General features: G+C 38.4%; 2 protein-coding genes and 1 long non-coding RNA gene across 7 annotated transcripts in view; 1 reads left to right on the top strand and 2 right to left on the bottom strand.

Annotated features, from left to right (window-relative positions):
- Nucleotides 1-3,300, bottom strand: part of ADAD1 (adenosine deaminase domain containing 1) — a 113,486-nt gene extending 110,186 nt beyond the window's left edge. For 2 of the 5 annotated variants that reach the window (XM_027600636.2, XM_027600635.2), the window contains exons 1-3: nt 2,985-3,195; nt 2,463-2,642; nt 1,488-1,676 (exon numbers count right to left, since the gene is read on the bottom strand). In XM_027600636.2, the coding sequence (XP_027456437.1) occupies nt 1,488-1,676; nt 2,463-2,634 (361 nt within the window). In that variant the 5' untranslated portion in view covers nt 2,635-2,642; nt 2,985-3,195. The other 3 variants (XM_027600634.2, XM_027600633.2, XM_027600637.1) reach the window with 3 other exon arrangements.
- LOC113925936 lies at nt 3,295-4,426 on the top strand. Its single transcript, XR_003521090.1, has 3 exons — nt 3,295-3,434; nt 3,670-3,739; nt 4,318-4,426. It is a non-coding gene; the product is annotated as an uncharacterized LOC113925936 (long non-coding RNA).
- Nucleotides 4,427-18,412: 13,986 nt separating this feature from the next.
- The window catches only part of KIAA1109 (KIAA1109 ortholog), a 203,457-nt gene continuing 201,289 nt past the window's right edge, over nt 18,413-20,580 (bottom strand). Inside the window, 1 exon segment of the mRNA XM_027600626.2 lies at nt 18,413-19,151. Coding sequence (XP_027456427.2) covers nt 18,935-19,151 — 217 coding nt within the window. The 3' untranslated portion in view covers nt 18,413-18,934.

Below are 20,580 nucleotides of genomic sequence, written 5' to 3'. Positions count from 1 at the left end.
TTATAAGCAACTCCCGACTGCATCTGAGTAAACTGCTTTCCTCTATCTATGACTTCAGTTTCACAAGTTCCTTCCTTATGATCACCTAGGTTCCAATCCAAATTTACAAAACCTGAGAATATTTTGTATTTTTAACTAATGGCCCAGACGATTCTTATGTGTGAGATATCGTCCATCAAATTCATTAAGTACTCTGTATCAGAGTGCTGAGCTTTTAAAGCTTCATCCTATCACACTTCAGATTCTCGAACTTTAGTATGTATTTAAATCACCTATAAAGTTGTTAAAAAACTGATACTGTGGTCTCATCACTAAACCTACTGATTCAGATTATTCAACTAGTACTATGCAAACAAAGTGAATACCATTACTAATCAATGGATTGTGTTTTTGAGTAGCTTTTGCTCAGATCAATAAAGATTTGCCCTTACACATTTATTTTTCTTACTGTGACCCATAGTTTACATTTTCCAAGAATAGTCTGAGAAGAATGGAGGGAAAACTATTGACACAAAAATTAAGTCCACAGTATTGATTATGAAGTAATCCAACCTACAGTGAGTGGACCTAGGAAAACTCCACCTTATATATTAAGACTCTATTTTTATCATGTTTACTGTTATTTCCTCCAAAAGAACAGACTGGAAATTTAACTTCACTATGACAATCTTAACTAAAATCTCAAAAGCTTTAAATTCTTTTATAAGGATGACTTGAGACCCATATTGGCAAAATTTAGCAATGGTAAAACTTAAAAACCCAAACTACTTGATGTCTTTGTACACACACATTTGTGCACATATATATTTAAGGACTGTGTTTCTTTGACTTTCATACTTTTACCCTGTCCATGTCTATTAAAAGCACTTATTATCTCATCCCTCCACTTTCCTAAAGTTCTTTCTAATCACTGGTTGGTCAGGAGGTAAGGAGATTAGAGGCTGCTTTTGCATTTTATTTGATCTGTACTATTGCAGCCTTCTACAGGTTGGGGGGCGGTTTAAGAGAGAATGGAAAAATAGTCACAGACAATTCTGCAGATAGAGTATCAATCATGTAAGTGCTATTTTCACCGCTAAACCTTGAAATTCAGAAGCTAAATTTGACCATAATTTTGTTAGGTATCATCATCATCACAGAATTCTTCTCATTAGATAATCATAGTCCAAATATTCAACAACTCTTCAAAAGTATGATTAGTCTACAAGTACTTACACCTGAAAATAATCCACAAGGCTGATGGGATTTCAACTAGCCATACACAAAAAATTAAAACTTGATTGTAAAAATTTTGTACATTTGTTATTTGCAGAAAAATATGAATATAAATTTTTCTGAAGTATACGTGTCAAAACATACCAGTAGTTACCTAACCCCAAATTCTGTAAATATAGAAAATAATCAAATTTAGTACTATCTATATGCCCTGCTTTTAAAAGGAAAATATCTTCTAGTACTGTAATAACCAGACACAACTTTGCACTTGCCTGTTGTTACAGTTTCCTTAAGGTCAAGGTGAACCCGCTGCATTTGTGCAAACTGGTGCAAAGCTGACACAGGATTTATCTCTCCACGTTTGTATTTCATTATGAATTCCTTAGGTATTTTTTTTGGAGGAAGGACAGGGTTTGAAATAGATGAAAGACCTTTGGAAAGCAATGGTTCTGGAAAATTACCTAAAAATATATGGTTACAGTTGTCAGTTCAGTAAAATTAAAAAAAAAAAAAAAAGCAAAAGCACTAAATCCTCCTCTAAAATGGAAGATTGTCCCTGATACATCTGGTTATATGTATTCTTCATTACAAGTAAGTTTCTACTAAAAAATTTTGGCACACATGACGAGTGTAACCTGTTGATGCATATACCCTTTTGGAGTAGTAAAACCATTTTTGCAAAGAAATGCTATCATTGTCCTAACGTGAAGTGATATCAAAGAATCACAGAATTTTAATGATGTCAAGGTCTTCAGAGGCTCTCAAAGCTTTTTTTTTTTTTTTTAAACACATTACACGTCACCAAGGCCTGGACTACAGATGCAGAGCTGGGACTAAGATCAGTTTCTGTTTTCTATTCACTATTTTATCTTACTTTTCACACTGAATTCAACTGAATTTAAGTGTTTGTCCCTGCTTTATACTTACGCTAAGCGATATGTGGAGTAGAAACCAGTGTGTAAGTCCAGTCCCTTCCCTGAAAGGACCAACACAACCTCACCTCAAAAAGGCAAGACAGGCTTGAAGCGGTTGAACAGTTAGTAAAGAATAACTGAGCAGCGAGGAGAAGGATTTCCATGGCCCTCTTACAGTGTTCAGAGTCAAATGGGAATTCCAAATGAGACACAGCCACTGGTAAATGTATATATATCTAGGCAACATTTAACCTGGAGGCTCAACAGTACTTACTGGCCATCCCTGAATCTTAAAGAACGAAGGCATTATTGCAAATGAAAAAGAAGTCATACCTGTCACCTGCGTCACCTTGGAAGCCATACTCGACAGGCTGTAACTTTCTGAAGAATATCCTGTGGGTGTAGTTACCGTCTGGGTTGATGGCTGAACTGGCAAGTTCTTTTTCAGCATTTGAGCAAAGCTAGGGACCCGGGAACTCTGAAACCAGTCATTGTTGCCAGACATTTTCTCACCTACAAATCGTAAGAAAATTGGCAGAAAACAAAAAAGTACTAGATAAAAATACTCTGAAATTAAAAATATACAGATTTCCATAAATGGCTTAAACACACTCCCACGACATACAGCTAAATCTCTTTAACTTGATGTCATGACTTTGTGACTAGAGTTTTTAACAGGCACGGGGCTCATCCCTCCTATATCCTTTCCAAAGCACTGCTACAAAAGGGTAAAGGGTCAAAGCGGTTCGCGGGGAAAGCCCTTACAACTACTGGGGGTTCAGGGAAAAAGAGAAAAAGAAAACCTAAAAACACGAGACGCTCAACGGCCTGGTTCCCAGCCCAACTCCCACCCACCAAAATTGTCCTTCCTGCCCCGTAGGCCGGAGACCGAGCCGCAGGCCCGGGGCTCGCCGGCCCCAGCTGTCGACGCCGTTGCTTCTTCCTCCCGGCCTCAACCTCTGGCTGCGGGGGCTCTGAGCAAGAGCCACGCGCCCAGGGTTGCGTCTTTCAAAAAAGCCACCTCGTGGCGTCCCTGCAGTCCCCGGACTAACACCCCCCCCGCCAAGTCTCATCCAATCACCAACCGTCTCCGCGACTGGGCTTAGGCCCTGCGCTCGCGCCTGCGCCAGCACAGCGCCCCCGGGGCTATGTGGGCCAGGCTGGCTCCGCGCTCTGCGGCCTACGTCAACAAGCGGAGAGACGTCGGATGCCACGCGCGCGCGCTCGAGGCCGCGTGACGCCGACCTTGTCCTCTGAGCGCGGGTGCTCGGGCCTATTGGGGCCGTTACTGTCACAGAAGTCGGGGTAAAGTTGCACAGTGTGGCCTGTTCACTGTCCTACCAAGTGCTGTCCACATCCCCCTCACCGCCGTCCTCACAAAGCACTGTTGGGACCTCCTTATCCAAGATGCTTGGAGGCTGTGCTCGGGGAGCCAGGGTGTGGGTGGTTTCAAGGAAACCTTTGGCGCAAACCCTAGTTAGACTCTGAGAAGTCCCCTGTGGACAAGGTTTGGCCTCAACTGTGTCTTTAATGTTTACAGAAGAAAACCAACCTGGACTCCCGCATAAGTTTCACTGGTGGAGCCAAACAATGAACAATCATGAAAACAGGTGGGGACATTGAGAGCTAACGACAAACCCATTGTGGGTGTTTTCGGTTCTTGGCACTCGTGAAAGTTGGAGGCCCTAATGGAAGTGTTAGCTGACAGACGGTTAAATGTATATATATTTCCATATGAAGGCAATTGGTTTTCTTATTTATACACATTATGATGTTGTAGACAAGATTTCAATATGTGCTAGGTCAGTCTTGGCCTTAGCCCAAATCCAAGGGAGCTGATTTTATTGAAGAAAATAACCTCAATCACTTGTTGATGTGTAATCACCTTGTAGAGACTCAAGCCCTCCCCTCCTCCTCAAGGAGAATATTAAAACAAGACCACACTACATCTATGACTAACTAATTATGTTCTGGCTAATGTCTGTCTCAGTTTTTCTTTAGTAAATTACTGATCAAGTTTGGCTTGTAACCCAGAAGGAACTCAAGGAATTGAGTGATAGCATTATAACAATATGTAAATGCCCCCCTACTTTTTTATGTAGATAAGATTTCCCAAGGGTTAAATTGTTTTAAAGGAAAAAGGGAAAGGAAAAGAAAACAGAATTGATAGTATTCTACCTCATTACAGCAAGAAGTAATATCCACCCACAAACGCATGGGCTAATTGGAAGAAGGAAAAAAAAAACAGCTTCGTTCCTCTCATTAAGCAATGCATTTTCAATAAACGCTTGTTTTTCTTTAGTGATTATTGAAGCGTATTGACATGTTGCTTTGATCAAATGACCATTAATAATTGTAATGAAACCCAAAGCAGAATTTTTTTTTCCTTAACATCTGGAGACTTTTGCTTACAGGAAATTAAAAAATTCAAATGCTGTTGCCAAGAAGTATGATAGGGATGATGAATAAAACTTCGGAGTATGAAAATATACAATTACATTAGGATCAAATTTGAGGAGGGACGTGGAATGGAAATAGAAGCTCAAGAAGTAAAAGGAATGGGTAAAAATTACTCTTAAAGATAAAGTGGGTATATACACAATGTTTTATTTTGAAATAATTTTAGAGTTACAGAATTGTAAAGATAACACAAAATTCGCCTACCCTTCCATCCAGTTTTCCCTAATGTTAATATCATACATAACCACTGCACAATTATCAAAACTAAGAAATTGGCATTAGTAGATTACTAACTATACTATACACTTCATTTGGTTTTCACCAGTTTTTCATTTAATGTCCATTTTCTGTACCATGATTCAGTCCAGGATATCGCATTGCACTTAGTGGTCACATCTTAGTCATCTGTCTCATATAATAGTCTTTCAGTCTTTCCTTGTGTTCATGACCTTGCCACTTTTGAAGGTAATGGTTGGATATTTTGTAGCATGGTCCTCAGTTTGGGTTTGCCTGATGTTTTCTGGTGGTTATATGAGAATTAAGGGTGTTGGGGAGATGACTGCATAGATGAAGTGCCCTTCTCATAGCATATCAGGGAGTACATGATGTCAGCAACTATTGGTAATATTAACCTTGATGACTTGGTTAAGGCTGTCAGGTTTCTCCACTCTCAAGTTACTGGTTTTTCCTTTTCTGGACTGTATTTGGTAGGATTCCATCCTACACAGAAGGGGAAGGAAATAGAGATCCACCTACTGGAGAGAGGAGTATCACAGAATTTATGGACATATATTAAAGCCACCATATTAATAAATATTTTGAGGAAGATAATTTGAGTTTATGCAAATATCCTGCTTCACCCTGGAGTTTCACTAATTTTCATTCATCTTTGGATCTTGCCTGAAGCAGTTATTACTGTGGGTTTTTTTTAAAATATGGTTTCTTAGTTAAATTTATTTTTAATTGAGATATGATTGACATAAATTTGTTTCAGGTATACAGTGTAATGATTTGTTAACTGTATATAATGTGAATTGATCACCATAATAAGTCTAGTTACATCCATCCCACAATATTTTTCTTTTTTGTGATAAAAACTTTTAAGATCTACTTTCTTAGCAACTTTTAAATACAAGCATATTTCAGAGATATAGCAGACCGAGTTCTAGACCACTACAATAAAGTGAATATCAATATAAAGCAAGTCGAATGAATTTTTTGGTTTCCAGTGCATATAAAAATAATATTTACACTATACTATAGTCTATTAAGTGTGCAATAGCATTGTGTCTAAAAACACAATGTACATACCTTAATTTAAAAAATATTTCATTGGGTGCCTGGGTGGCTCAGTTGGTTAAGCAACTGCCTTCAGCTCAGGTCATGATCCCGGAGTCCTGGGATCGAGTCCCGCATTGGGCTCCCTGCTCGGCAGGGAGTCTGCCTCTCCCTCTCACCCTACCCCCTCTTGTGCTCTCTCTCTCTCTCTGTTTCAAATAAATAAAATAAAATCTTTAAAAAAATAAAAAAAATACTTTGTTGCTAAAAAATGCTACCACCATCTGAGGAGTAATCTTTTGGCTGGTGGAGAGTTTTGCCTTAATGTTGATGACTGCTGAATGATCAGGATGGTGTTGCTGAAGGTTGGGTGACTGTGGCAGTTTCTTTAAGGCAACAATGAAGTTCCTTTCATCAGTACTTTTCCTTTCACTAATGATGTTTCTGGAGTACACAGTGCTTCTTGAAACCATTTTACTAACACAACTTCTTTCAAATTTGGAGTCAATCGTCCAAACCCTGTTGCTGCTTTATCAACTTAGTTTATGTAACATTTTAGGTCTTTTGTTGTCATTTCAACACTCTTTACAACATGTTCACCAGGTGTAGGTTCCTTCTCAAGAAAATACTTTCTTTGTTCATCCATAAGAAGCAACTCCTCATCCATTCAAGCTTTATCAATGAGATTGCAGCAATTCAGTCACATCTTCAGGTTCCACTTCTAATTCTAGTTCTTTTGTTATTTCCACCACATCTGCAGTTACTTCTTCCAAACTCCTGTTAATATTGATGTTTTGACCTCTTCCCATGAATCATAGATATCCTTAATGGCATCTAGAATGGTGAATCCTTTCCAGGGGGGGTTTCCATTTACTTTGCCCAGATCCATCAGAAGAATCCTATCTATGGCAGCTTTGGCCTTACAAATGGATTTCTCAATAAGACTTGAAAGTTGAAATTAATCTTTGATCCATGAGTTGCAAAATGGATGTTGTGTTAGCAAAAATGACATTAATTTTATTATATATCTCCATCAGAACTCTTGGGTGATCAAGTGCATTGCCAATGAGCAGTGCTATTTTGAAAGGATCATCTTTCTGAGCAGTAAGTCTCCATAATGAGCTTAAAACATCCAGTAAACCATTTTATAAACAGATGTGCTGTCATTCAGGCTTTGTTGTTCCATTGATAGAGCAGGCAGAGGAGAGTTGGGACAGTTCTTAAGGGACCTAGGATTTTCAAAATAGCAAATGAACATTGGCTTCTATTTAAAGTTACCAGCTGTAGTAGCCCCTAACAAGAGAGTCAGCCTGTCCTCTGAAGCTGTGAAGCCAGGCATTGACCTCTCTAGCTCCGAAATTCCTGGGTGGCATCTTTTTCCAACAGAAGGCTATTTTGTTTACAATTGAAAATCTGTTTAGTGTAGCCATCTTCATTAATGATCTTAGCTAGATCTCCTGGATAACTTGCTGTAACTTCCACATCAGCACTTGCTGCTTCACCTTGTACCTTTATGTGATGAATATGGCTTCTCTCTTTAAACTTTATGAACCACCTCTGCTGGCTTCAAACTTTTCTTCTACAGTTTCCTCAGTTCTCACAACCTTTGTAAAATCAGAGAGTTAGGGCCTTGCTCTGGATTAGGCTTTACCTTAAAGGAATGTTGTGGTTTGATTTTTCTATTCAGACCACTAAAACTTTCTCAGTATCAGCAGTCAGGCTGTGTTGCTTTCTTACCATTGGTGTATTCACTGGAATAGCACTTTTAATTTCCTTCAAGAACTTCTCATTTGCATTCACAGCTTGTGTCTTAAGGAACAGGGAGATCTGAGGAGAGGGAGAGAGATGGTGGAACGGCTAGTCAGTGATGCAGTCAGAATATACACATTTATCAATGAAGTTTGCCATCTTAGATGGGTGCAGTTTTTGGCACCCTGAAACAATTATAATAATAACATCAAAGATTGCTGATCCGAGATCACCACTACAAGTTTAATAATAATGAAAAAGTTTGGAACACTGTGAGAATTGTCAAAATGAAACATGAGACACAAAATGAGCAAATGCTATTGGAAAAATGGTGCCAATAGACTTGCTTGATGCAGGGTTGCCACAAACCATCAATTTGTAAAAACAAAACAAAACAAAACAAAAAAAAACCATTATCTGTAAAGCACAATGAAGTGAAGTGCAATATAAAGAAGTATATCTCTATCAAAGTTGGGAAGCATTTTTGGAGTAAGGTGCTTTAAAAAGCACAGAAAGAGAGCAAGTGCTATCAAGTGTGACAGCAAATAGACCCTTGCCAGGTCATTAGGTGTATATGCAGTGGTCTACATATGCAGAGTGATATCAGGAGGTTGATGGCAACAAAGCATGGGCTCTCAGAATAAATACAGGTTGACCTGATGCTCATCAAGTCAAATGGCAAGTGAAAGGGTACAGGATAGATTTATAAATTTGTAAATTTGTAAACTAATTCTCTTTGATTAGCTCCTTTCCCCAGGCTTCATGTTTCTATTATGAGGAGATTCCACCAGAATAATAACCTAGTTTTTCTCCCAACACTTTGTTTACTACTCCCCAGAAGTTAATCTCTTTTATGCTCTGGAGACAGGAAAATAAACTCAGCCCCTTCCTCTCTTTTCACCTTTTGAAGCTAGCCTGCCTGCAAGGAGGATGAAAACCTGACTTCCACTGTTGTGCATGCTGTAAAGGGAAAACTGAATTTGTCCAGCTTGCATTAATAGAATAAGTTTGTGTATTTAGAAACCATTAGCAATCCCATTTGGCCACACCACTAGCCACATTTTCCAATTTAGATTCTTTAAGCAATAAAGCCGACTTTTTTTTAACCTCCATATCTCTGGTATCTGTGTGTTTCAATGAATTCCAGCCTTTGAAGAGGAGGAAGTCAATATTTATTAATCTTGAGCATCAAACATGAAGAGTAATAGTTTTCTGTTTAAATAATTTTTTGTTATTACTATGGTCTCCTGTTAACAGAATGAAAATTAACCTACCTTACAATGAAAGAAAGTTGAGGCCCATGGGTTTCACTGGTTGTATCACTACCCAGATGCAGTTGTACTTATACCAGTGGAACAGATTACTGAAGATTCAGTGATTCCTTGGTCTGGGAGAGATAGGCTGGGGTGCTGCCCTATAGGATGTAGTAGATGTTCTAAACTAGTGATCCGTATCTCACACTATACCTCCCATAAACAGAATACATGAGACCAATAACTGAGTGTTTAAAAGAGGAAGTGTCTCCTCTCACTATTACACCTAACAAGCTCCTTCAAAATCTATGCTTTCTGTCCAATTCTGCTGTCAAGAACTCTTAGTATCCAAAGGAGGAATGTTTCTACTGGGAATACAACAATGGTCTTATTAAATTAGAATCTGAGGCTGCCACCTAGTTACTTGGGTTTGCAAGTGCAAACTGGTTGAACTAGTAAAAAGGTGTGGTTATAGTGACTAATTCTAATCATTGCAGGAAATAGGGTTGCTGCTACACAGTGGAGGCAAAGAGGAATGGAGATGGCTCCATGGTAAAAAGTCTCTTAGAGTCCCTAAATTAGTAGCAGAGTAGAGCAACTTTATGTATTTCTATTAGCACTCGGATCTCTCAGAAACAAAAATCAGATTATGTTGGAAGATATTCTCAATGGGTCTTCCACGTTTCTGCATTTCTTGCAAGCACATTTAACTGCTCTTTGTTCAGGACTAAATTTCAAGGATATTTGTATAGCGAACAACCTTGGAAAACAGAGGTCGTGTCTACCCCCTGTGCAAAGAGTAGATTGGCTTATAGCCCTGAAAGATACAGTGTTTCTTCTGTCATTATAAAATATTAGATTTCCCTTAGTTCAGAGTTTTTCTACTGTAATACACCCCACTGTGTATGCAGCATTCATCTGGACCCATACATGCTACCTCCATGTGATCTGGACAAGTAGAACTATACAGACACGCAGATGTCCATGCTGTGAATAATAAAGTCCTTAGTCTCTGGCCCAGGAGTCTCATGTCTTCTGCAAACATCCAGGAAACTGGAGCAGATTACTTTAAAGCTTTCAAACAGAATAAAATCTCAAACCCTTCACAGTTCTTGACAGATTATTCCCCTGAATAAGGAGCCTTAAACATCTGAGACAGTAATGGAAGGCAATAGACATAGAATGGTGTACAAGAAGTAAATGACAAATTCTAACAACAATCGTATGGCCAATGCAGAAATGAGGGTTAAACCATCTATTTTTCTGTCATGGATGTTTTATGCATTAAATACTGTGGCAAAAATTTAAAAGTTATCTTTAAAACTTTAGTACTTATTCATATATGAAGTAAAACAATAATACCAGGCATTTACTGGGTAACAGGTACTGTTGTTTATCAATTTTCCTCCCAGTGAAGTAGATGATAATATGCCTATTTTGCAGATGAAGAAATAAATTGAGACTCAGGGGCCAGGTAACTTGACCAAGGTTAATTTTCATCAGGGCTTTAGAAGTAGTCTTCTTAGTGAGGTATCTTTAAATATCCTATCTGATATTTTAATCCCTTTCTCTATAAATACTATATGTCTCCCTTCTCTGCTTTATCATCCTTTTTTTTTCTTTTTCTTTTAAGCTTTTAAATTCCAGTTAACACAGTGCAATATTAGTTTCAGGTGTACAATGTAGCGATTAAACATTTCCATACTACACCCAGTGCTCATCACAACAAGTGCACTTCTTAGTTCCCATCACCTATTTAAACCATCCTCCCACCTACCTCCCCTCTGGTAACCATCAGTTCTCTATAGTTAAGAGTCTGTTTCTTGCTTTGCCTCTTTTTTTCCCCCTTTGCTCATTTGTTTCTTCAATTCCACATATGAGTGAAATCCTATGTATTTGTCTTTCTCTGACTTATTTTTGCTTAGCACAATACTCTCTAGCTCCATGCACATCATTGAAAATAGCAAGATTCCATTATTTTTTATGGCTGATTAATATTCCATTGTTTGTATATACTGCATATTCTTTATCCATTCATTGGTTGATGAACACTTGGGCTGTTTCTGTAATTTTGCTATTGCGGATAATGTTGCTATAAACATCAAGGTGCATGTATCCCTTTGAATCAGTATTTTTGTATTCTTTGGGTAAATACCTAGTAGTGCAATTGCTGGATCATAGGGTAGCTCTACTTTTAACTTTTTGAAGAACTTCCATGCTGTTTTCCTCAGTGGCTGCACCAGTTTGCATTCCCACCAACAGTGCAAGAGGGTTCTCCTTTCTCCATATCATCACTAACATCTGTTGTTTTCCGGAGTTGTTCATTTTAGCCATTCTGACCAGTGTGAGGTGGTATATCTCATTGTTGTTTTGATTTGTATTTCCCTGATGATGAGTGGTGTTGAGTATTTTTCATGTGTCTGTTAGCCATTTGTATGTCTTCTTTGGAGAAATGTCTGTGCATGTCTTCTGCACATTTCTTGACTGGATTTTTTGGGTTTTGGGTGTTGAATTTGGTAAGTTCTTTATAGATTTTCGATAGTAGCCCTTGATCTGCTATGTCATTTGCAAATATCTTCTCCCATTCCATAGGTTGCCTTTTAGTTTTGTTGGTGTTTCCTTTGCTGTGCAGAAGCTTTTTAACTTGATGAAATCCCAATAGTTTATTTTTGCTTTTGTTTCCCTCGCCTCCTGAGATATGTCTAGTAGAAAGTTGCTGTGGCTGAGGTCAAAGAAGTTGCTGCCTTCATTTTGCTCTAGGATTTTGATGGATTCCTTTCTCATATTTAGGGCTTTCATCCATTTTGAATTTATTTTTGTGTATGGTGTAAGAAAGTGGTCCAGTTTCATTCTTCTGCATGTTGCCATCCAGTTTTCCCAACACCATTTGTTGAAGAGACTCTTTTTTCCATTGGATATTCTTTCCTGCTTTGTTGAAGATTAGTTAGTCATAGAGCTGAGGGTCCATTTCTGGGTTCTCTATTCTGTTCCACTGATCTATGTGTCTGTTTTTGTGCCAGTACCATATTGCCTTGGTGATTACAACTTTGTAATACAGCTTGAAGTCTGGAATTGTGATACCTCCAGCTTTGGTTTTCTTTTCAACATTCCTTTTGCTATTCAGGGTCTTTTCTGTTTTCATACAAATTTTAGAATTGTTTGTTCTAGCTCTGTGAAAAAAGCTGGTGTAATTTTGATAGGAATTGCATTGAATGTGTAGACTGCTTTGGGTAGTTATAAACATTTTAACAACATTTGTTCTTCCAATCCATGAGCATGAAATGCTTTTCCATTTCTTTGTGTCTTCCTCAGTTTCTCTCATAAGTGTTTTAGTTTTCAGAGTACAGATCTTTTACCTCTTTGTTTAGGTTTATTCCTAGGTATCTTATTGTTTTGGGTGCATTTGTAAGCATGATCAATTTCTTGATTTTGCTTTCTGTTGCTTCATTATTGGTGTATAGAAATGCAACAAACTTCTGTGCATTGATTTTATGTTCTGCACCTTTGCTGAATTCAGTTCTAGCAACTTTTTAGCGGAGTCTTTCCGGTCGGGTTTTCTACCTAGAGTATAAAGTTGTCTGTGAAGAGTGAAAATTTGACTTCTTCCTTGTCAATTTGCATGTCTTCTTTCTTTTTGTTGTCTGATTGCTGAGGCTAGGACTTCCAATACTATGTTGAACAACAGTGGTGAGAGTCCACATACCTGTCGTGTTCCTGACCTTAAGGGAAAAGCTCTCAGTTCTTCCCCATTGAGGATGGTATTAGCTGTGGGTATTTCATATATGGCCTTTACAATGTTAAGGTATGTTCCCTCTATCCTACACTATGGAGGATTTATATCAAGAAAGGATGCTCTATTGGGGCACCTGGGTGGCTCAGTGGGTTAAGCGTCTGCCTTTGGCTCAGGTCATGATCCCAGGGTCCTGGGATCAAGCCCTGCATCGGGCTCCCTGCTCAGCGGGGAGTCTGCTTCTCCCTCTGCCTCTGCTGCTCCTCCTACTTGTGCTCTCCTGCTCTCTCTCTCTGTGTCAAATAAATAAATAAAATCTTAAAAAAGAAAGATGCTGTATTTTGTTAAATGCTTTTTCTGCATCTATTGAGAGGATCATATTGTTCTTATCCTTTCTTTTGTTAATGTGGTGAATCACACTGATGGACTTGTGGATGTTGAACCACCCCTGAAGCCCAGGAATAAAACCCATTTGGTCGTGGTGAATAATGCTTTTAATGTACTGTTGGATCTGACTGACTAGTATCTTGTTGAGAATTCCTGCATCCATGTTCATCAAGGATATTGGTCTGTAATTCTATTTAGTGGGGTCTTTGGTTTCGGGATCAAGGTAATGCTGGCCTCATAGAGTTTGGAAGTTTTCATTCCATTTCTATTTTTTGGAACAGTTTCAGAAGAATAAGTATTAATTCTTATTTAAATGTTTGGTAGAATTCACTTGGGAAGCCATCCAGCCCTGGACTCTTGTTTGTTGGAAGATTTTGGATTACTGATTCAATTTCTTTCCTAGTTATGGGTCTCTTCAGGTTTTCTATTTCTTCCTGTTTCAGTTTTGGTAGATTTTATGTTTCTAGGAATTTATCCATTTCTTCCAGATTGCCTAATTTGTTGGCATGTAACTGCTCATAATGATTTCTTATAATTATATTTCTTTGGTGTTGGTTGTGATCTCTCCTCTTTCAATCACGTTTTTATTTATTTGGGTCCTTTCTCTCTATCTTTGATAAGTCTGGCTAGGTGTTTATCAATCTTCTTAATTCTTTCAAAGAAACAGCTCCTAGTTTCATTGATCTGTTCTACTGTGATTTTTTTTTTAATTTTTATATCATTGATTTCTTTTTTCTTTTTTTTTTTTTTAAAGATTTTATTTATTTATTTGAGAGGGCGAGAATGAGAGAGAGAGAGAGAGAGAGCACATGAGAGGGGGGAGGGTCAGAGGGAGAAGCAGACTCCCTGCTTAGCAGGGAGCCCGATGTGGGACTCGATCCCGGGACTCCAGGATCATGACCTGAGCTGAAGGCAGTCGCTTAACCAACTGAGCCACCCAGGCACCCTATATCATTGATTTCTGCTCTAATCTTTATTATTTCCCTTCTCCTGCTGGATTTAGGCTTTATTTGCTTTTCTTTTTCCACCTCCTTTAGGTGTAAGGTTAGGTTGTGTATTTGAGACTTTTCTTGCTTCTATAGGAAGGCCTATATTGCAATATACTTCCCTCTTAGGACTACCTTTGCTGCATCCCAAAGGTTTTCGACTGTCACATTTTCATTTTCATTTGCTTCCATTTTTTTTTTAATTCTTTAATTTCCTTGTGGACCTATTCATTCTTTAGTAGGATGTTTTTTAACCTCCATGTATTTGTGCTTCTTCCAAATTTTTTCTTGTGATTGACTTCCAGTTTCATAGCATTGTGGTCTGAAAATATGCATGGTATGATCTCAGTCTTTTTTTTACCAGGTGAGGCATGATTTGTGACCTAGTATGTGATCTATTCTGGAGAATGTTCCATGTGCACTTGAAAAGGATATGTATTCCTCTGCTTTAGGATGAAATCCTCTGAATATATCTTTTAAGTCCATCTGGTCCAGTGTGTGATCCAAAGTCTTTGTTTTCTTGATCTTCTGCTTAGATGATCTGTCTATTGCTGTGAGTGCGGTGTTAAAGTCCCCTACTATTATTATATTATTATCAATGAGTTTCTTTAACTTTGTTATTGATTTATATATTTGGCTGCTCCCAGGTTAGGGGCATAAATATTTATAATTGTTAGATCTTCTTGTTGGATAGATACTTTTATTATGAGATAGTGTCATCCTTCATCTCATTACAGTCTTTGGTTTAAAATCTAGTTTTTCTGATGTAAGTATGGTTACTCCAGCTTTCTTTTGATGTCCATTAGCATGATAAATTGTTCTCCACCCCCTCACTTTCAATCTGGAGGTGTTTTTGCATCTAAAATGAGTCTCTTGTAAGCAACATATAGATGGGTCTTGTTTTTTTCATCCATTCTGATACCCTGTGTCTTTTGATTGGAGCACTTAGTCCATTTACACTAATTACTGAAAGATATGAATTAAGTGGTATTGTACTGTCTGTAAAGTAGCTGTTCCTGTAGATTTTCTCTGTTCTTTTCTAGTCTTTGTTACTTTTGGTTTCTCTTTCCTGCTCAAAAGGTCCTCCTTAATATTTCTTGCAGAGCTGGGCTAGTGTTCATGAACTCCTTTAGTTGTTGTTTGTCTTGGAAACTCCTCATTTCTCCTTCTATCCTGACTGACGGCCTTGCTGGTAAAGTATTCTTGCCTGCATTTTCTTCCCATTTAGCACACTGAATATATCATGCCAGTCCTTTCTGGCCTGCTAGGTCTCTGTGGACAGGTCTACTGCCAGCCTTATGTGTCTACCATTGTACATTAAGGACCTATTTTCCCTAGCTGTTTTCAGAATTCTCTTTGTATTTTGCAAGTTTCACTATGATATGTCATGGTGTTGACCTCTTTTTGTTGATTTTGAGGGGAGTTCTCTGTACCTCTCGGACTTGAATGCCCGTTTTTCCCCTTGATTAGGGAAGTTCTCAGCTATAATTTCTTCAAATAAGCCTTCTGCTCCTTTTCTCCACTCTTCTTCTGTGACTCCTATGATATGGATATTATTTTTTCTTATGGAATCACTGAGTCAACCTTCGTGAACTAATAGTTTTCTTTCCCTCTTCTGTTCAGCTTCATTATTGTCCATAATTTTATCCTCTATATCACCTGTTCTCTCCTCTGCCTCTTTAATCCTCATTTGATTATATTGTCTGTTTTTCATCTTAGTTATAGCATTTTTTATTTCAGCCTGACTAGTTTTTAGGTCGTTTATCTCTGCAGCAAGGGTTTCTCTGGTGTCTTCTATGCTTCTTTCAAGCCCAGCTAGTAGTCTTATGACTTTTGATCTAAATTCTTGTTCAGATATATTGCTCCTATCTGCTTTGAGCAAGTGCCTAGCTATAATATCTTCCTGATCTTTCTTTTGGGGAGAATTCCTCTATCTTTGTCATTTTGGCTAAGTTTCTACCTTTTGCATGTTATGAAAGCTTGTTATGTTTCCTGTACCTTAGAGTAATGCTGTATTAAAAAGAGGTCCTACACTGTCTAGGGCCTGGCACTTCAGGAAGTGTTTCTGCTGTATGCTGTATGCACTCTGCTATTGGGTTTTGGCTGCTCTTTCCTGCTGGTCTGTCCTCTGCAGACTTCCTCCTTGCCTATAGTGGGGAGTGTTTGGACCTTTATCTAGGTGTGCTTTGATCTGTTTGTTGGAAAAAAGCATGGAAAAAAAAAGAAAGGCAAAAAAAGAGGGGGGGGAAGCCTGATTCAGAGACAGAGAGAGAGAGAGCGAGAAAAGGAGAAAGAACAACAAAAAAAACCCAAGCAACCAAAAAAAAAAAAAAAACCAAACAAAAAACAAAAAAAACCCCAAACCAAAAAAACTATAAGCCTGATTCCAAGGAAAAAATTAAAAGAAAGAAAAAGAAAAAAAGTCTGATCAAAAAAAGAGAGCGAGAGAGAAAAAGATATGGAAAAAAACAAACAAAAAACTATAAATGTGATTCTAAAGGAAAAAAAAAAATACAGCCTGGTCCTATTTGCACCAGAACTTAAGGGGACGCTGTGAGGCACTGGGGCATGCGCGGTGCCGTCTGTCTTGCTCTTCTGGGGGAGAACCGCCCTGTGTTGGCTCAAAACCACTTGCCAAGCACGGGGTGGGGGGCAGGGTTTGGTGTAAGCGACTCCCACGTCTACTTGGGGCTGCTGTGTTGCTCTCTGAGGTCCAATCCTGTGGGTAGCAAGGGCAATATGATGCCACCCAACTCTCTCATCCACCAACAGGGGGAATCTCACACCGCCTGCTGTTCAGAAGCCCTCATCGAAAAGTAAAGGCCTTCAGCATGCCTGATGCCACAACTCTGCTGCGTTTTATCTTTGGTGTGGCTGGGATTCAAAATTCCAAATCTTAAAGGAGCCGGCACCTAGTCCTCCTCTGGGTTAGCGTCTTGCTGCTCTCTGACTAGTGCCCTTTCTCCCACAAAGAGTCCCATGCCTGCATGGCGGATAGATTCTATACTGCGGCACCATGAAAAGCAGTGACAGTTATCCACCCTCTGCACGTACCTTTGTCCCCCGCCAATGAAAGGCCATTTGTTGGCGCCTGCATGGTCTTGTGTCCTTTGGGAGGCAATATATCCTCTTCCAAATGTATTCTACCAATAGGAATGATCTCTCTCCCAGCGCAACCCGGAAGATCCCTGCACCACTTTGTGCGTGCTCTGAACCAGAGCCCTCCTCCCCAGAAGCACAGGCTACAGCTCTGCCCCGGTGGAAGTCACACACTTCCAAAACTCGAGTTTTGCTAAAACCTGCAACACTCGGTTCCCATTTCCCCAGTCTGGTCCGAGAGGCTCTCATCTTGTGCGAACCCAACGCCACACACTCTCACCCCCGGCCCCCTCTCTCCCTTTTTTCCCTGGAGAAAAGGGTTCCTTCCCTCCACGTCTCTGAAGCTTTTGTCTCCCCCAATTCACTTCCCCGGCACCTTGTATCTGCCACGCTGTCTCCCTCCAACCACAGAGAATCTGCTTCAAATATTCGGATGGATTTCCTGCATGTTCCAAGTGATCTGACCTCAATACAGCTGTGTACGAGGGATGAGGAAAACCCAGGTTCCCCCTACTTCTCCATTTTCACTCCACCACCAAGGATTTTTTTTTTTTTAAAGATTATTTATTTTAGAGCTAGAGAGCGAGCGCAGGGGGGTTGGAGCCAGAGAGAGGGGAACAAGCCGACTCCGTGCTGAGCACAGAGCCTGAAATGGGGCTGGATCCCATGACCCTGAGATCATGACCTGAGATGAAATCAAGAGTTCGGCGCTTAACCGACTGAGCCACCCAGGCGCCCCCATGATTTAATTTTTTTTTTTCAGGACAAAAATGTATTTGTGCCTGTGGAAATTGCCACTTGATAATTTTATAGACTCAACTTGTACACCTTTCATTTCCTCTTTTTATACACCTTTTTTTTTTTACATGCCATAGAGCTGACCTGATTCTACAAAAAACATAGAACATGCCAAAGAATAAAGTAACAGATCTTAAGGTAGTTACCTTATTATTTATCTCGTATCACTGTATAATCGGTGAGTTAACTCAGAAGGATCTACATGTTTGGATAATAATTGCAATTTTTTTGTTCCTGTTCCTACTTTAGCATTTAGCAGACTTCTTCATGGACATTATTCCATTTGATCCTTAAAAGCATTGTAGGATATAAGAGATTTTCTATCTGTGTTTTAAAGGTTAAATTCAGGGAGTTTAAGTGAGTTGCACAGATTATGAAGAAAAGTAAAGTTTTGGCTAAAATTCATTTCATGAAAGATCTTTTTCCATGATTTAATTTTTAAAGGTATTAATCATCTTCTATGAAAACATTCAATAACAGGTTAGGCATCTGTTATAAAAATAAGCTATCAAAAGAAGAAAAGACTCAAAAATAACTACAGAGTGAAACCAATTACTGTGACTTTATTACAATAGTTACAAACAATATTTTAGTGGTAATCATATCACAATTACTCAAACTATATACAAATTGGTATTTTTACAAGACTACATTTTAAAAAAAGAAAAAGCAATTAATGACCGAAAAAAAAAATCACATTATCAACAAGATTTTTTCTAAAAGTTATGGCCAATAGCAAAAATTCACAGTTACTCTGAAAATATTTTAAAGATGCAGGAATCATATTGCACATAATACAATTATAAACCCTACTGAGCAGATTTATATATTTTAATCTAGTTTTTCACAAAATTTACATTATCATGCAATACTTCACTGTGTACAGAATGGTGGAACTAGAATACACAGGTTAACTTACAAACTTTCAATATAATGGCCACAAAATTAGAGTTATTTTAAGTTATACTGAAAATAATTTTACTATACAAAAAGAAAAAAAAACACTCCAGTGTAATAAAACTTAATGGACACAATCATAATTTATTCACATATCAAGTTACTTTTTTAGTGTTCTTCTTTGTCTTTTCCTTTCTTTTCCTTTTCATCCTGTAGTGCAGTACCGAGTTTTTTTATAAGTACTGACAGAACCTTGTCAAGTGGGTCCATGACTCCTCTTTGAAGCCATTTAGGAATAGTGGTCCTGGCATGATGGAAGCCCAGTTTTTGAAGAATGTAATCAACACCCACTGGATCAATCTTTCTTCCAGTCCAAGATATTAATCTAAAATTATAAATAATAGGTATTAAGGAATACAGTGCCATAACTCAGTTCTGAAGGTAGGTTCAAGAACATCACTAAGCCTCCATAATATGCTCAAGACAGACTATTCTCAGTCGGTGTAATAGAATAATCTAAGCTACAATTCCTGGGTTTACTATAACAGCATTAAAAAAATATAAGTATCCTTGAGAGCCTACACATAGCAGTGGAGTTAAGTGAATTTCATTCTGATTATTTTATTTTAGGTCTCTTAAGTTACAGGGTCATCCTGACATTTAAAAAACATCTGGTTCATTCTAAAAGACATTAACTTGATGGCAGGAATCCTTTTACAATGTGTACATGTATCAAATTATGACACCATCCACTTAAAATATCTTACATGTTTTATCAATTATACTTCAATAAAGCTGAGAAAAAAATAAGAGTTCAACATATATGTGACATAATGTGGGGGAAAAAAGGCTAAGACTTCCCGAGTCTTTGCTATGTGCTAAACATGTCTGAAGGAAGAACCATTTTCTTCCTATTCCTGGTATTTCCTTCCATATAGAGGAATAGCTATTAGTGAAACACTCCTGTCCTTTCTCAGCCCCTGTATTCATGACTTATCTGATGGCAAGTTGACAGAGGAACTGGGTTGTGTGCTTCAGTACCCTCTTCCTATCTTCTCTTAAGAGCTGCTCATTTTGGTCTTTGCTCCATGCAACAGGTTTCTCTAGGACAGGCCCCTAAATAAGTTAGCCCCAGAATGTCAAAGGCTCTCCGTGGCTAGGTGAGTTCACAGGGCTGCAGAATGCAGAACTCAAGGTGGGGGTGGGCACACAACTTTGGTGCTCTGCATGATGAAGACCCTGTAAGTAAGTCCAAACCTGGACTTCGTGGTTAGAAGGCCATTGTTGCCAGACATCCAAACCATATTCTCTGTTATGAGCTTTATCACTATTAAAACTGTCGTTTTGATTTCCAGCTGCCTCTCTCCCACTGTTTCAATTGCTTCTGAACTTGGGTAGGGAAAAGGCGGTATGAAGCACTGATCTGCTAAGACTCAAATAGTTATAAGCATTTTGCATTAATTAACTCATTTAACTATTGTAACAACCCTACAAGGTAGGTAATACTGTTTACCGAACTTTTCTTATGAGGCAACTAAGGCAGAAATAGGTTAGGTCATTTGGCCAAGATCATTTAGTTCACTATGCCATCTAGACAACCGGACTTAGAGCTAGAGTTCCTCAACATGCTCTCTGCCACTACACCATATTAACTAGTCTCCTGATGGTATGTTTAAAAAAAAAAAAAAAAGAAGAATGGCAAATCAAACTTTTTATGCTCATTTTAAATTAAAAGATACTTAATTTCATCATAGATTTATAAATACAAAACAAATTTCTAAGTTTTCTGCATTAGGATCTTTGCAATATTTTAA

The sequence above is a fragment of the Zalophus californianus genome, chromosome 2 (genome assembly GCF_009762305.2).
Source record: "Zalophus californianus isolate mZalCal1 chromosome 2, mZalCal1.pri.v2, whole genome shotgun sequence".
NCBI classification, from domain to species: Eukaryota; Metazoa; Chordata; class Mammalia; order Carnivora; family Otariidae; genus Zalophus; species Zalophus californianus.
Note: the sequence above shows the minus strand (reverse complement) of the source record. Positions and strands in the feature narration are given on the sequence as shown.